The 18,446-nt window shown below is 37.0% G+C and overlaps 1 protein-coding gene across 1 annotated transcript in view; it reads right to left on the reverse strand.

Moving 5' to 3' along the window:
• Positions 1–17,380, reverse strand: part of LOC149274820 (estrogen-related receptor gamma-like) — a 117,940-nt gene extending 100,560 nt beyond the window's left edge. The window contains exon 1 of the mRNA XM_089505230.1: positions 17,325–17,380. Within this exon, the coding sequence (XP_089361356.1) occupies positions 17,325–17,380 (56 nt within the window). The remainder of the gene's footprint in view (positions 1–17,324) is intronic.
• Between the last annotated feature and the right edge of the window lie 1,066 nt (positions 17,381–18,446).

Below are 18,446 nucleotides of genomic sequence, written 5' to 3' on the forward strand. Positions count from 1 at the left end.
GTTAAAATATTTTCACTGCCCCCTATCGTAACAGCGCTACGGAATTTCCTGGCTCTATATATATAATTAAATGTTATATAATAAATGGGGTATGCTGCTATTTGGATGTGAGATCTGTCATAAGTCACTGTTTTGCTGTAAAACATCGAGTTCATTTCTGCCTCCTCTCTCAGCTAGGGATATGCAGTCAGGACGGAGCACTTCTGAGCAAAAAGTAACATTTTACCCATTTTTATATTTGTATTCATTCTATCATACGTTACAAGTCTATCCCGGTTTTTACGTAGAATGTTATTAAAATATTTTATGCTTCATTTTCAATCATAAACAAAACACAGTAAAATTTGGATTTATAGCTATTTATTTTATTTATTGACAAAAATATTCCAATCAATGGGGGCAAATAAAGCTGTCAGGTTTGCTCAATTCATCTGCTTTGCACAATTTATTTTTATGTATATATATAAAATTAACTATTAACATTTGGTGTAATCTTAGATGCCCTGTCAAAAATAAATATTTATTTATTTTTTTAAATTATCATTGGTTTTTATCACTTCTATCATTTCTATGTTTACTGAATGCCTATAGCCAATGTTTTTTTTATTTGTTTTAATTATCATTGGTTTTTATCACTTAAATATTTCTATGTTTACTGAATGCCTATAGCCAGTGGGGGTTTTTTTTTTTTTTTTTTTTTAAATTATCATTGGTTTTTATCACTTAAATATTTCTGTTTACTGAATGCCTATAGCCAATGTTTTTTATTTTTAAATAAATTTACGCGAGTTCTCAATTCCCTTCTTTAATCCTGTGGGTGTTTTTTTTTTCTTTCTTTAGTGAGGACGGATCAATGAATGGGTTAAGTCCGTCTGATGCAGTTGCGCATATCAATTTGCACAGTGATTTGAACCCTGTTTAGTAAACATGGAATGCAGGGCCTCCTGACTCGCCGTCTTTTGAAGACGGGGCGAGAGGGGTGTGTGGGTTCTGTTTTTAGTGTACACGCTGGCACTCTGTTAATCCTGTTTTATGTTGTTCACACCTGCTGCCTGCTGATGCTTTGCAGATTCTACTACCCCAGACCACTGTTCCGGAGCAGGGGCAGATAGCGCCCAGCCCTGCCCCAGGCTGGGTGCTAACCAGACACAAACTGCTTGCCCAACGCAGCCCGTTGCTTGCCTGTTTACACCATACACAAGACCTTTTACTCAGTAGCTTGATGGGGTATTTACAAGTTAAAACTTTAAATAGAAAGAAACAAGAAAACATGTTCTCGTCATCACATATCATGACATTTTCGTGCAGTGAGATATTTTTTTTTTAACTTTGGCTAAGAGTGTTGGGATTTGCAGCATTTTACTGCTACCCGACCTTTATGAGACTTCTCAGACTCGAACTGTGTAAGGGGTTATAAATTGTGGATTTGTTTTTCAGGGAAAAAAAAGTAAAATTTACAAATTCCAGAAAATGTATGATGAACTTTTCGGAGTATCTCAATATTTTTCTATGGTTCGTTTCATTCATGTCCTTATCAGCATTCTTCCATCTATTTAAGGAATGAACTGGGAATAAGGGGGGGGGGGTGTTACTTCTCTACCGCCCTCTAGTGGAGAACCCCATTATCCAGCCAACATCCTATTTTCCCGGACATCTTATTGACAAAAATACACTGAATGCTAGAAAATGACATTGTGTTGTTTGTGCTGTCGGACGGGGGGCACTGCTCCGTTGCACAGAAGTCCCTACAAATATTCTTCCTCCGCATGGAGAACATTAGCTTGGATTATTTTACAACGTTTACAAAGTCTTTTATTTAACCTTAAATATTAAGTCATATTAGTCGTTTCGAGTTACGCATCAAGAATTACTTTTATTCTCCTCTTGAATAGTTTGCTAAATACCGGCAGAAAGTCTCCCTCCAAACTGGCCCTTGGATTTACCTTTCCTACATATAATTACGTTGTTATTCTTTTTCTTTTTTGAAGAGCGGGATGCTATTTACTACATTTACCCCACCGGTGTCTGGATTTCTGCTGTCTGGATGAAAAGGCCATGGAAGTGTTTCTAAATTCCCAATAAATGGAGGCTGGGCAGGGGTTCAGCTGTGGAGGGTTGGAGCGCTGTAATCAAGCCTGTTAAATGGTTCTGGCAAGGCGTGGGTGTTTGTGAAGATAATGGCTCCATAAATCTTGTCATGTAGGTATTCACCCCTAACACCCTTTTTTATCAGAGGAGCCCTTTTTAAATATAAAGGATCGAGTGAATTTAGTTCCGCATCAGCACACCTTCTACCTCAACAATCTTCAGTGTATTGAGTAGTCACTCCTGACCCATACAGATGGGATCAGCACCGGGGGGCGTTACTGCCAAATAAAGAGCGCCCTATAGGACATGGTTGGGTTCTTCCAAACTACAGATATTCTTTGATTACATTCACCTTCCAACTACCCCACCCATTGTGCTTCCATAATATGGGCCCATATGCGTTGGAACCCAAGCTTTGTATTGACAGACTACATTTTCCTTCTAAAATTAAGTGAAAAATGGCAAACAGAAGGTGTGTGGGCAACGTCCAACTCGAAGGGCCAGCAAGTTATTAACTTCATGCCTTCCTGCTATCCATTAAATTGTGAGCTCCAGAGATTCTGATATTCTTATCCAATAAAGAATTCCATATATATATATATATATATATATATATATACATATACTATACTATACTATACGTATGGAAATGTTTTAAGGTGTATTCAGTAAACCTAATTAAAGATATTCAGCACCACGCAGTTCTTGCCCTGGTGGCACCAATAAAGGTTGATTAATCATTTCCAAAGCAGATGTAGGTAAAATATTAAGAGGCATAATGGGACAGGCTGGGGAGGAGGTCACAATGGCTACAAGATTATTGCAGGAATGAGTATTCGCAGCTCCCGTAAAACTCTTTCAATAACTGAAACCATCTCGCAATCATTACTTAAGTTCCCTGTTTAGAATCGAGTGTCCCCGCCTGAAGGGTTTGTTTTTTTTTTTACATGGGGGGTATCCATTTACTTATTAATGCCCGAGGGTGCTAAAAAGGGATTTGAAGTGGGGGGGAAAGCAATTTGTTGAAAAAACACAATTTGTATTCTTTTACATATATTAACACTATGTGCACTAAAGAGATGAACAACGCTCGCTCTAATTAGAACACCCTTTCCTTACGCCAGTAAAAATATTTAAAAACGGTGCAGTAAACTTGCTTCTGGTGCCGAAAGGTTTAAAAGTGAGTTTTAATTAGACTTTCGCGTGTATCTTAATAATCTCACTACTGTGGGTTTAAACGAGCTGAAATAATTAACCTGCTACAGTGTTGTGGTTTACCTCCCGTAATATTCAATATGGCCGTCGCAATCCGAGCAATAAACGGGTGGATGGGTTGCTTGATTAGTATATCTGCTGAAATATTTTGCAGATTGATGTGATAGATAGAACATGCTTGACTGTATAGATAGAGATGTACTATAGACATGGTGGTATGGTGCTAAAAAAACATTCGAAGCAGATCCACTATCCCACCAAGATGCTCGGATGTGCCCATAACATCAAGTACAGGGATTTTTGGCTACGAAAAGTATAGAAACATGTTTTAAACACAGAAACATAGAATTTAACATCCACCATTCAGTACATCTACTCTTCCCATTTGCCCGGCTCCAAATCCCTCTACATCAGCTGGTGGCTTCATCAATGACCATTGTGACCCTTCTCCAACCAGACCGTTCTTAAACTTGACATATTGGCAGCGATACACTTTTCTAGTTTCCCTAACATAAGCCAGCAAACGAAGAGTTTAGGATCACTAATGAGAACAGTTTAATTAAAGCAATTGTTTAAAATTCCTCTCCGTCTTGAGGATCAGTTTGGTTGAACATTCTATGTCTTGTTTGTCATCTTTATGAAAAGACTTTTAAGGAAAAGCGAGATAAAAATACAAAAAAAAGGGAAAAGCCATACAGGTTCACAGAAATTTAGATTAGGATTTCAACCATTGAAATGTTTTTTTTTTTCTGAACAATATCGAGTATTCCGAAGTTCCTGGACCTGGATCCCAGGATCTGTTGTCTACAAACATCTACAATGTAGGAGAGGTGGCCCTAATGACTTCGCATTTATAAGCCGTAGTTGTCAAATAAAACAAACTTGTTAAGTATATTTAAGAACAGTTTAGAAAGTTCGCTTTTCACTTGGGTTGAGGACGGCGTACGCTGCGTTAACCTCCCCAGTAATGGTTTATGTTATTAATTAAACGCTTTGTGGTTTCAAATTGTTACAGAGAAAAACCCCATATCCTTAAGAGACCTGGACTTCCAGACAAGGAGTTTTGAAGACAGGCACTTGGTCAATTTATCATGTTTGAACGTTTGGTGTTTTTTGCGAATCCCCGATCGGCAGAGAGGGTCGGAAAAGAGTCATAGTGTCTTATCGAATTGTATTGATCGCGCAGTGTCAGTGATGCAATCACCAGTAATCAATACTAATCCAAAATCAATCAGAACACTTTTTGTGCCATCATTTATCAAATCGAAATGAAAACAGCCACTTTCAGGCATAAAATGAAGAAAAATGAGAGGGGAAAAAATAAAAATAACAAAAAAGGCCACTGGGGAAAACTAGCCTTAAAGCGCGACTCATGCTTAATATTTTTGAAGCCGTAATACTACGTAGGTGATGCTGTAATTCACAGGGCAGGTAGCACAATAAAAGCATAATCCTTACAAGTTAGGTTTAAGGATGTAAGTCTTTAAAACCCATTTTCAAAACATTTTTGCTTAGTTAACCATCGTAAAGACTCAAGTGCATATCTGAAATATCTAAGATTACATTAGAAAAAATAAAAAAATAATAATAATAAATAAAAGAGGGCATAATTCTTCTCTCTTAAAGGGATAGCTATTCTTGTGTAACTAATATCTTTAGATAGACCAGGATTGCACAGCAGTGAACCTCCGCTTGTGTCTTGTCCCCAATAATCCTCATCCATCCAAATGGAATCATAGGAATTATAGTCTAAGTTGGGGGGGCTCTGTAGAACAGGCCAAATAAGTATAACTGTTAAAAATCACACTTCTGTTTGTCTATTAAAAAAAATTGTCGCTATAGGGGGAATTCTTCCATACGTTCTGGTGATATATCTCTCTTGTGTATCATGGCGCCCAACCAATGCATCGTCTGAGACGCTTACTTTTGCTAATGTAACAGTGTTGGCATTTTAGCGCGTTTTCTGATAAGACGATGCCAGCGAACGTGATTATTCTTTTCTTATTCAAAGTATATCAGCGTTTGGAAAGCTCTTTCAATCTTATCAGGTGCAGTTACTGAAAACAGTTTGTACGAGTCTCCTCTCCCTGCGCTAGGCTATCAGATAAACCAGGCTAACTAACTGTATTTGCACACAATCGGACGTAATATAAAATCAGCAATCGCTCTGATAATAGCTGGCAGTCTCGTGGCAAACTCCTTAGATGCAAGGTTGGAACAAACCAAGAGCACTCAGCTCGGCAACACTATCTCGACTTCAAACATTTGTGAGTGCCAAGAGCAACACGACTTTGCTTATCCCCGGCTCTGAAACAGTTAAATCGCCCGCAATGCAAATTTTATGCAATTTTGGGGAATTTTAAAATGTAATATATAAACCAATGGGTCTCTGCATAGAGACAGTCATTGGGAAAAGCGACATTGAGAAAATACACTTTTTAGCATCAATTTTGGCTTCAATTAAATAAAAATGAGAATAAACAAAGTGGCAAGATTCCCAGAACATGAAGGGGTTAAAGCGATATCTATAGGGTATTGATTAGAATCGGGAAGATAGCTAGATAGATATATAGATAGATATATAGATAGATATATCGATTTATGTGTTTTTTGGGGGTATTTATCATTATTTATGACAATAAAAATATAAATGGCATTCAATAACACGACAAAATTGCATGCAGACCCACAACATTTAGAATAAAGGGAAACAAATAAATTGACCTTTTTCAGCAAAACACCTTTATGCCCAGTGATTTCAGCAGCAAAAATGCTGTTTGTTTTGTTTCTTTTTTCTAGAGCTCAAGGTTTTGAAGAAGCCGTACGAAGATCCCTTGTTATTGCCGGCAAGATTGCAGAAAGTGACATGTTTTCACATTTTATTCACAGTTATGCTCCCCAGAACAAAATTGCTAAATAACACTGATCTTTTTCGCGTTCCACATATAGCACCGCTGTGACTTGTTAGCTGACATTATCGGAAACGTGCCCGATTCAAAGAATTACTGCAAGGATAAAATCTTTTGTTTAAATCTAGCTTTTGGATGAATGCTGATGATAACTTCTGCCTGGATTTTTTCCAAATTCCAGAATCGTTCTAGAATTTAAATGGCCAACCTATGTATCAATTAATGTACGGATTTGTTAAAAACTACCTTTGCAAAATATAAAATATAATAAATATATATAATATAAAAAAACCAAAATATAATTCCTGCGTCTATTTTTAACCCTATAGCTCAGAGCAGATCTAGATTTTTAGAACTGTTTCCAGTAATTCCGAAAGAGTATTTTTCTACCCCATCTCTAGAAAACACCTCTCAGCATAAGGAACTCCAGCTTTGTATAAGAAACTCTCCCTTTGTATGAAAACCAATGGTAACTGCTGCCTATATTTATTAATCTTGCATAAAAGTTTTCAGATTATTTCAAAATAAAATAATTTCCGGGCAACCTGGAAAAAACCCAACCTTCTCCAGAAAACGTTCCTCTCGTATTCCTCTCAATTACTGAAACGCATTCTATCAGTCTACATTTGCATGAAAACTGACTTCAACTTCTGAAAACAATTGTCGATATTCCACAATAGTTCTAGTTTTTCGTAAACATTCTCCAGATATTCACAGATTTTACCATGTTCCTCTACAGCTTTATCCCTACTATAAAAGTCACCACAGAAGGTGCTAGAAACAGAGGACAATACGCCCCACTGGTTATTTTTGTAAGGGGTTAAAGGTCTGGAGGGCAGGCAGGTGTCTGTCGCATTTATCTGGTGTGACACCTACCCCGAAGACTTTTCAAAGAGGCCATTTGGACATCCATGGGGCGCTAAGCTAAATTTACAATAATACCAGGCCATAAACATTTTTTTATATTTCTTATCTTGAAGACAGTATTTATATTTTTATATATTTTTTTTTTCATTGTTAGTAACCCGTCAGTTCATTCTCTAATGAGTTGGGCGTTTGCAATATCGAGTATGTTATCCATTTTCACTCTGACTTTATTTCTGTGAATTGACATATTTAAAGCCAGAAAGAAAATCTAAAACTAAACATAAAACCTCAAAAAGTTGTAATGCACAAAGCGATAACTAATTGACAAACCCTAGATAAAGGGAGCAAATTTAATGCACAGCTAGAAAAATTCAGTCTATTCCATATATTCATATATTGGACAATATTATTTTTCTAGACTGGATCACAGATCTCTAGTATTATGTCTTTATAGACTTTAAAACATAAAAAAAAAAATTCTACACTGTTATATTTTAAATGTTATATGTATTATTACGAATGATGACTCGAGTTCCGCAACTTAACCGTTTAAAATAAATATGATTCGGGGGAGGAGAATAAATTATGAAAATTCCGAACGTCGTTTTCATTTAAAAATATCAGTTAAGGTACGATGGTCCCTTCCTTACATGCAATGTTATTAATGGATCTCATCTCTATGGAGAGAATAAAGCAGGAATCTCAGGTAAAAGCACCAGCTCGGTGAATGAGAATTGGCAGTCACGTGCCCCGAGCCTGACCCCGGGACAAATGTTTTCAATGTGAGACTAATGAATTGGTTTTACAGTAAATGTTATGCATTGCAAGCAATCCCCGGCAAAGAAAGGGTTATTGAATTTTCAGCCTGAAATGCATGGTTGCTCTGCCCTGACCTTCTGGCACCAAAGTTAATGTAGTGAATTTTTCTAATTTATTTTACAATGCAATATATTTTATGCAATTTCTAAATATATATATATATGTATGTGTGTGTGTGTATGTATGAATGTGTGTATGTATGTATGTATGTATGTATGTATGTATGTGTGTGTGTGTGTGTGTATATGTATGGATGAATGTGTGTGTGTGTATGTATGAATGCATGTGTATGTATGTATGTGTGTGTGTGTATGTATGGATGAATGTGTGTGTGTGTGTATGTATGGATGAATGTGTGTGTGTGTATGTATGAATGCATGTGTATGTATGTATGTATGTGTGTGTGTATGTATGTATGTATGTGTGTGTGTGTATGTGTGTATGTATGTATATTTATATATATATATATATATTAATCTTTATAACATGTGCAGGGGATAAGGAGGGTATATATTTTGTTGTTAGAAGGAAGGCACCTTTGTTGACTCAAGAACTGTGTTTCCAGTTATAGCCCTTCAGCTGTTATCCAAATACAACTCCCAGTACTCTTATCATATATGGTGATGTAGCCCTCTCCAGACTGCTAGTCACGTCACTGTCAGCTAAATGCTCAAAGATAATGGAAGATGTCACCCAAGACCAGCTGTGGGGCCCAAAAAACATATGTCTAGACCTGAGTGGCTCTTTGTATCAATATTTGTGGCCCTGCGACACGTTGAGCATGTGTCCCCCTACATTAATGAAGCATTGTGATTGTCTCTTTGATGTGACCTGGGTACCCCTGTGCTTCATGCTTTTCTGATAGCCGTATTGTAATGGACTGTTGGGAGGTCTCCGTTCCATTACCGGGAATTCCCACTTTGCCCCTGTGATTGTTGTTAAGACTTATGGTGCACTGAGCCATATCCCCCAACATTTAACCTGCTCCCCCGTTTGCGAAAGCTAACCAGAGAAATGGATTCGGGATCTCTTATGAGAAACCAACAGCTCTTAGATGGAAAAATATTATTTTAAAAATGGATTATTATTTGCAATGCGCATTATGTCTTAAATTAATTCCAGTTACAAAAAATAAAAGAAAAAAAAGAAAAACACAATAAAGCGTTTATGGCCTTAATTTTAGGAAAACATAATAGTAAAACTTAAGCTATTTTTTGGAATTGTTTCTGGATATAAAAAAATGTTGCAGGTTATTTTTGTGACGTGATGTCCACCTCCCTAGCAGTAAAAGTGTTAAAAGTCCAAAACCCACGGGCGCATCTGAACCCAATAATTTTCATTGCATTGTTTATTTTCATAAAATTAAGTAAACTTTAGAAGGATAAATGGAAAAGCTCACAGAAAACAGCAATCACGTTTGTCGCAATGGTGTGTGTGTGTGTGTGACTGCGTCTCTGGATTCAATACATTTCACAATCATGGCGGGCAGCCGCGTACTGCAGCACTGGCGTCTATTCGCCGATATAAACAAATGCGTTGCGCAAGGGAGTAATATTATTGCCGAAAGAACTTACATAAATTATCACCCAAAAGGGCTGGGGAAAGAATCCTCATAAGCTTGGAAATTTTTATTAAAAAAATTAGACCAATTTTTTTTTTTTCAATATTTCGGTTTTCTTGTAGCAAACGGAGCAAGATCAATTTCCTGATGCTAATAATCACATTCGCAATATCCAATTAGCAACTTTTTATATTCGCAAATTTAAAATTCTTAATTTAATTTCTTAATGAAAACTTCTTTGGATGATTCGACCGTTTTTTTTTTGTTTTTTTTCCCCTTTTACACCAAGTGGATTGATGTGGGTTGTTGCCTATTGGACAGCTGCTCGATACCGAGTTGGGGATTCTAAAACTTTTTCAATTGACAATTTGAAGAGAAGAAAAAAAAAGAAAAGCGCTGGGCTAGTTTACATTTTCACACTTCATTACATGGGGGAACCTAAGTGTTTCTAACAGATGGACAAGCCTTCCTTGAAGAACTGACAAGGGAAAAAATATGACTGGCCTATTTAGTGTGAAAACTATCTTCTTGACTGTATTAAACTGGCACGTTCTATTTTATAATATGGAAAGCCAATAGCGGGTCGTTCGAGAAGATGCAGAATACAATTCTTGAAGAAGACCCTCTTGAAACGCTTGCCATATTGAACACTTCTCCAAAAAATATGTACAAAGACGTGCCTAAGACGAAGAAATATACAACTTATACTAGCATATTTTTATGATTTTTTTTACTACTACATGATAAATTTGGCTTAAAAATCAGCCTGTCTCGGTTTGGAGCCCATATCTACAAAACAAAAGACGTTGAATACTGGATAGTGTCCTAATTTTTAATAACAAAGAATTGGGGCGTTAGATAAGTGAACAAAGCGCATTAAAAAATGTAACATTGTTTAAAAAAAAAAAAAAATACAATTGTGATGCCGCAAACTACAGCTGTTGAATGGAGTAAGAACTGTGAACGATTTAATTATGGGTCTTCTAACTCTGGGCTAGATTTGGCTCTGCTAAAATAATGATGTTCATATCCTGAATACTAAGGCAGCAGATAAGGTTTCAATCATCAATTATTCCACCTCCTGTTTTCAATGGTGTACCAAGTTCTATATAACCTCTTCCAGGACCTATCAATATATGAAGGGTCAAGAGTAAAAAAAAAAAAAAAAACCCAATGGGGAAAGAAGGAAAGCAACATACGGAGAAGTTGGCGCTTATGAAAAGTTACCAACATTGATATCGCCCCTTAAATGAAACGGATTAAGAATTAGGAGAACATTTCTGTGGTTTTTAGTAAAGTTAAAGGGTCAGGATCCATTGCAAATGTGAACTTAGCACTGGGGGGGAGGGGGCATGTATCAGAGGGGTAGGAAAGTCAACATTGCTCTTTCCTCCGGCAATCGAGAGGTTAAATCAAATTAGTGAACTCTTAGAATTGTCTTGAAATGTGCCCAGACACACAGCGATCCACGAGTGTGATGGCATACTAGCACCTATATAAGTCTGGTATATTAGACATATTTTTCTATAATTATTTTATTTTCAGGATTTTTTTCACATAAACTAATTCTATTCCATGCAGCCTTCAACAAAATTGTAACCTCATAAAGCAGTAGAAAGACATACAACATAATTATCATTAAAGAACAGATAACATTTTCTGTGTCCCCATGCATTGGACGTGAGCATATATATATATATATATATACATCGAAGACCCTCGTTTGACATCTTCTTTAGTTCTTTATATAGAAGTTCTGATATTTGGCGATAATACCTAAAGGGCACATCTTGCCTAAAAATGACTTTGTACCTCCTGTGACATTGTGGATTTCAGTACAATCCACTAACAGAAATAATGGCGTCTTTTTCTTAAAAAAAATAAATAAAAAAAAATTCTATATTATGGGCAGCCTGCTTTATGTAGCATAATATGAGATTTCGTCCTTTCTACCAGCTAAACGGGCAGCAAGCGCAGGGGTAGCGAGGCTTGTTGCGTGCGTTTTTAAGCCTCGATTTGTACATATCACTCATAGACGCTGGTTAAATATTTAACCGTCACAATTTACAAAAAAAAACAAAACTGAAGTTAACCCTGGGGGGGGAAGGTCATTTGCCCTTTAAATGACGATAGGGGGAGAAAAAATATAATTTTCTTGAATTTAATTCAAAATACAACCATCCTCCAATAGGTTAAAGAAATAAGGTGCAAAATTTTGCTGGTAAGAAACCCATCTATTCGGAAATCGTATTTTTTTTTTGAAAAAAAACACAAAAACATGTAAACGAGCATATTGCTATAGTGAAGCGACATGGGGGGGGCAAAGTGGTATTTTGCTGAACAATTAAATTGGGTGTTAATAATTATACGAGGGTATGAATTATAAACACAGCAAAACATGTTAAATCTACATCACACATACAAATAAATAAATTAAAAAAACAAGAAAAATTAGACCGTCCTACCATGAAGGTAAGTTTTTATTTTCATAAAAAGAGTTCGTCCTCACATTTACACCATGTCTGTGTGTATAAACCATTTCCCTAAGATAAAGATAAAAGAATCTATCAGTTGTCTGGGGGAAATGCCTTCAAAATAAAAAAAAATGTATATATAGAGAGAGAGAGAGAAAAAAAAATAAAATAAAACATTCATTATTCTGTAATTTGATACAGTCTATATAATACATATACGTATATATTATATATTAGTGTGCTAAAGATTTGCGTATATGCAAATATACATCTAAACATGTTAGGAGGTAAAATTAATTTATACAAATGCAGACATATGTCTAGTTACATGCCTTGTTCAGATGTGCGCATGATCTAAGCCATAATAAGTGTCTCTTAGCCTTTAAGTATAAACATATACATTATAGACACAAAGAATTCATTTCGCTATCCTATGTTCCAAAAAAAAAAAAATCAGACTTATTTAAACTGTTATTTTATTAATGGAACATGATAACTTTTCACTATTCCGGTGATATTATATATATATATATATATATATATATATATATATATATATATATAGTCACATAATTAAGGTTTTAAGATTTGTACTCACTCACACATACACAGACATGCTACAGACAAAACATTGGGGTAAAAATATATTAACGAGGGAAAATGTGTGTGTATATATATATATATATATAAACACACATGTAGATCTACATAGACATGCATACAGATACACATACTAACACAGCTACAGACGCGCGTGCACACACACACACTGTATGTATAAACAGAGAGACACTGAGAGATGCAGAGGGGAATCACATACATATAGTACACATCTAGAAGAAGACGTCAGGGAGTATGGGTGTCATTCCTGCGCTATCAAACATACACAGAAAGTATGATTAGAGGCAGAGGGGCTAAATATGTCACTGTCAGAGCATGTCCACAACTGCAATTCATTTCTCTCTCCTGTGCTTTAGGACAATGACAATTTAATACAAGGCCAAGGGACGCAAGGTGGAGGGGAGGCTGCCCATACAATCCGGGCAAAATCAAAGCAAGTCCTCCAGAGAACCAGGGCTATGCTCACATGCAGCTGCCTAAATTATATATATATATATATATATATATATATATATATATATATATTGCTCCTTCTCCGCCAGACAAGGCTGTCATAGCAAAGATAGCAGTGTGAGAGCGTCCCAGAGATAGGCAGTCGACTTTAAAATAACTCTTTCAAAACAATGGCCTTTAACTCCTTCTCATTCACTCGCTCTGCGCATGATTAACCTGTAAGCCCTAAAGGTTTTCACTATAGCTAGACACAGTCTCAGCGTTATAAACACATTTAACCTGAAGGGACTAAAACGTTCAAAAGAATACCCCACTAAATACAAACTTAATACTTTTCCTAAAATATTCTATTAAAAAGTCCCTGTTTTGATTGGATATAAAGGAAGCTGAATATAGAAGGGGTTAAAACAATAAAAAATATTAATAATAATTATTAATAATAATAATAACAATCACTATAAGTATTTAGGTTTAATATGAAAGTTGTGATATCTGATTTATGTAAAAAAAAAATATACAAATAAATGATTTGCTTTGGTGAGCCAAACAAGGTATGACAGCAGGTTCTAAAAACCCTGTTGGTACTCAAAGGGTTAAATGAATGCATTAAGGGCAGATTTCTGGGTGGGCTTTTTTTAAAAATGTCATTTTTTGGGGTTGTTAACGTTTAGTTTCGCACGAAAAAAAAGGAAATACAAATATGTTCGCTAAGTATTTACGGTGATGCCACGCCTGGCTATTTAATCAATTTTATGGAAAATAATATGAAAGCAGGGAGGAGGTTGGGATGATCTGCTTTAACTTCAAGAAAATGCACATAATGCACCTTGAAATTTTCGTTGAAAGGCAGAAAGAGCGGGCATTCTGGGAAATTAATGGATATTCACCAGGGCTTCGCTAATAACATGGGTTAATTACTGTTGCAACGCACTAGGCTCAGTAAATAAAAGAGCAGATCCATAAACACATTAAAATGAGCATTCTGCTCTATAAAATGCGCCAGCTCCCCCGGAACTGACTGAGCCATCAGATTGAAATGTTAATGCCGGGGAAAAGGTTGATATTTCCACCATTTATTTCCAAACACTCGCAGAATGGGGGCTTCACAAAACCCACGCCAAGTTCCCGAAACACTGACATCCTATTCTCATTGGGTTCCTCCACAATGGACTTGATTAAAGGCACCGAAGTTAATAAAAATGTAACAAATTAAGTCAAATTAAAGCTTTTGGAGCGCAATTACCAAGGCCCTTCTCTGGACCCATCTAAGTCGCGAATTAACGACTCTTTCTAACTTTGGCTTAATTACGGTAGATTGTAAGCTCACAAGAGCAGGGCCCTCTTCTCGTTCTTTTTAACATGTATTGTCAGTTTAAATTTGTCTTTGTTAAATGTTTTCACTGACCCCTATTGTAAGAGCGCTACCGACTCTGCCGGCGCTATATCGATAAATGTAAAGTAATGAAACTTCTTACCGTTCTGAAAGCTGCACGTTCTGGGGGGAATCGTTGATGGTTTATCGACATAACTCTCTGGGGATAAAACTTTAGGGTACAAGAGAGGTATGTGGAATGGAATGAGAGTGGAAAAATACACAATGCTGAGATCCCAGTTGGAAACCTGATCATTTAAAAGCAATCACTTAAGACGTGTATTCATTCATTGTCTCTCTAATGTCATCTTATCTTGAACTCTTGACAAGCAGTAGCTGTGCCTTATCTGCACAACACTTGCTAGATTTAAGCTCTCTTTCTGCCTTTCACTGTTATTCTTCTTCCATTATGTACTTATTTTTTATATTTTTTATATTTTTTTTTTTTACTATTTTTACATTTTTTACTCCAATTTTAAAAGTTAAATAGAACCCCAGTGCCTATAACTTTATTCTGTCCTTTATTTTATTTTTATTTTTTACTTAATTTTTTTTTATCAATTTTCCAAGGTTATAAAAGCTGCCTAAAAATCTGAAATAAAGACTCCGCGCTTCTAACTTTATTCTGCCATTTTTTTCACATTCCATATTTTTTTAAACTAATTAATTCCCCCAAAACAGCTAGCTCGCTTCCCCTGTTTTATTTGCCTTTTCTGCTTGCCAACAGCTGTGACGCTGACAACTGTTAAAACAGTCAGTAAAATTAAGTCGGCTCTATAATCCTTTAGTCAATGTAACGTTTTAATCAGAAGTAGAAGGAGTTTTCATGCGAAGACCCCGCTGTTTCATTTTCCAAAAGATTAGATTGACACATATGTTAGAACGGACAGATACACTTTGCATCTGTTTCTTTTATTAACAATTATTTAAAGGGACGGTCGCATGCGTTCAGCTGGGCTTAAGTTCCTGCATTCTTTGACACTATTCTTCAAAACCTTATCACACCCATTCATCTTCATTTGGCGTCTGCTTACAGTAAGCTGTCGTGTTTTTATTTCTTTACTTTCTTTAATAAGCTTTTCTTTCCATATTACTCAATGTTCCCATTCGATATTAATGCTGCGTCACTTTAAAAAAAGAAATTAAAAAAAAAAGTCTTTTTTTTTTTTGGCTTGGGATCTGGATTTGAGATACTGTTAAGATGCCACTGGCTTCTTATCTCAGCAACAATCCACTATCCTGGATAGATTCTGTGGTTTATTAATTGACACAGATAGAGAGATTACTCGCCTATCATTTAATAATGCTGTTTGTCCACCAAACCGCATTGTCTAGCAGGCAAGCACGTTGTGGATCTGCTCTTATTTTCTGGAGGTAACACAGTTCTAAAGAGCGTTTCCACGTCTGACATCTATTTCATGCATCTTGCTTAAGAGGCTTACTAAACTAATCATTCAAATTAGCCATAAGAAGGTAAATTTAAGAAAGCTCCTTTGGCTATGACAAATCTTGGACCATGTCTAAAGGTCCCTTCCTATGCCTTAACACCAGCTTCAAAACTTAGTCCTAAGCTATAAAACCACATCGTGTAAAAATATAAAGCGCATCTTTACATTTAGTCTAAGAATTTAGGATCACCGAGCTCTTAACCACACGATATACTGTCTTGTACCGATGTAACCTGAAGTATTTAAGAGCAGCAGTAGCTATAGAGTCGCTTGTATTATCTTTAACGTTCTAAGTCGTCTAGGTTCTAACATTTAGAATTTTAAGTTTCTGCCTAAAGTTTATAATTACTTGCCATTCGGATGTACAATTTGCTACGAGCATGCACTAAGGTCACATTTTGACAGTCTTGATCTATACATTCGCACTGACACATCCACATAGGGTCCTGTTTCCACTATACAATGGGGTAGCAAGAAAACACCCTAGGAATGGGTCTTTTTACCCCGCTCAATCTCACACGGCCAGTGTACGGCGATTATAACAAACTCCACATGCGAGAGATGCAGAAAACGACAGCACCCTATAGCCCTGACCGTTACAAAGTTAATTTAGATGCTTATCTGCCTTGCCTTCTCATATTGCACAATATGGGTAAACCCCCCCCCCCCCCAAAACCCATAACATTAAATAAAAAAGTCCTAGCAAAACTAACAATTTCTATTTTTTTGTGATCTAAAACAAAAAACAACATTTTTTTTTTTTAGGGGTATTACACTGATTTTGTTTTGATTTAAGTTTCAAATTTCACAAATAAGGAGAACGCTCGACAGCACGCTCCTTCACTCGCTCTCTATTTTCAACAAATGATCCTTAACTGCCCTGAGTTATACATTGACCGGTGCATGCATTATAGCTAGTTAATGGTTAGCCTCCTAGACCTGCACTTGAGGCTGAAATACAGAAGTCTCCTTCCCGAGCGGCGCTTTTTAATCATGCCTTCCGATTTAGTGTCATTATCCACAGCCCTGAACATGTCACTTACTCTCGACGTGTGACAGCCCTACAAATACACCGAGCGCTACCGTATTCAGCTCTGTCTAGATCTGCCGGAGGCTGAACTCTATCCAGGGTCTTTGCTGGGGAGGAAGGGTGGGGGGGGGGAGAAAAAAGAGATGTTCCCTACGCTGGCAAAAGGCTATAGGTTTTTTAACACTTGGCTAAGCTTTTGTGCCTATTCTTAGTGCTCGAGAAATAAGAAGTGGTTACGGACAGCTGTTCTGCCGATTGTCACAGGACACACGCTGGAAGGTAACAGAACAATTAGACGGCAGCCTCCGCTACACAATACACGAGACAAACAGCCACACGCACTCACTCATGCACAGAGATCCTCGCAGATGTACCTGCGTCCCTGAATAAATATTTAGCAATGTGCAAGAAAAAGGACGGAGGAAAAAAAAAAAGAAAGAGAGAGAAAGAGAGAGAGAGGTACCTACTCTTCTTCGTAGTGCAGGGAAAAAGATTCAGGGAGGCAAAGTTCTACCGAATCCATGTGCGCCCGGAAACCATAATTTGTGCAACGCAGCTATAAATCAAAGTTTCCCTTGTCAGAGAGCCGTGCAATTAACAGAAATGTTCTCCCGGTGACAACCCTATAGGAACAGCCAGTTGGGACCAAAAGCTCTCACACGCTCCTAATCAAGGACTTAAAGCCCAGACCGGAGCCCATTAATATTAAGTAGGTCTTTACATATGCAGTCCCTCTGGTCCACTCGGCTTGAGGATTGGTGGGGGTGATAGCCAATGAGAAGGACGGGAGGGCAGGGGCTGCACACGTTGTGACAGCCGGGCAGGTAGCGAGGGAGGGGATTTGGAACACACTGAAAGCAGAGGGAGGCAGAGAGGGAGCGAGAAATGTTTCCTCGGGGCGACTGTTCAGAGGGGGAATCAAAAAGCACCGCTCTGTTTGGGCATTAAACGTTTGTTATAACATTAAATACAATCCACCAGAGCCAAATGAACGGGAGATCTTCACTTAACCAAAAAAAAAAAAGCAGCGGAGAAAATGTTTTAATTTCATTATTTTTTTTTACCAATTTCTTTTTTTTTTCAGATTTTTTTTTGGTGGCGGTTTACCCAAATTTACCCACTTTTTCCACTCTTCTATTTTTTCTTTGGGATGTCGTTTTGTAAAAGCCCATTTTTTTTATTAATTTCTCATCAAATGGATGAGTTCTTTTGTTTGCAGATGTAATAGTTTGCTGTGGAGGGGGGGGGCACTTTTTTTTTTTTTTTTAACGTTGTGCAAAAAGCTAGGGGATGGCTTTAACCGTTCGTAAGCCATGGCAGTCGACGGCGGCTAGACGGCAACAATAATTAGCTAGCGCTAATTGATTATCCATCTGAGCTGGATTTTGTGCTCAGAAAGACACCTGCAACCCAGGTACGGAATCCGGCAAAAGCCTGAAGGGGTTAATTTTTCCGAAACAGCAAGTTTTGGGTTGTTTTTTTTTGTGGTTACATTTGCTTAAATAAATACACGCTTTCACACACTTGTCAAGAGGGTTGTAGCGAACAGTCGGCTATAAATGAATATGAAACTTAGAGCGCATGGATGC

This window comes from Sceloporus occidentalis, unplaced genomic scaffold (assembly GCF_023333645.1).
Source record: "Sceloporus occidentalis isolate IW3139 unplaced genomic scaffold, rSceOcc1.0.p SCAF_319, whole genome shotgun sequence".
Taxonomy (NCBI): domain Eukaryota; kingdom Metazoa; phylum Chordata; class Lepidosauria; order Squamata; family Phrynosomatidae; genus Sceloporus; species Sceloporus occidentalis.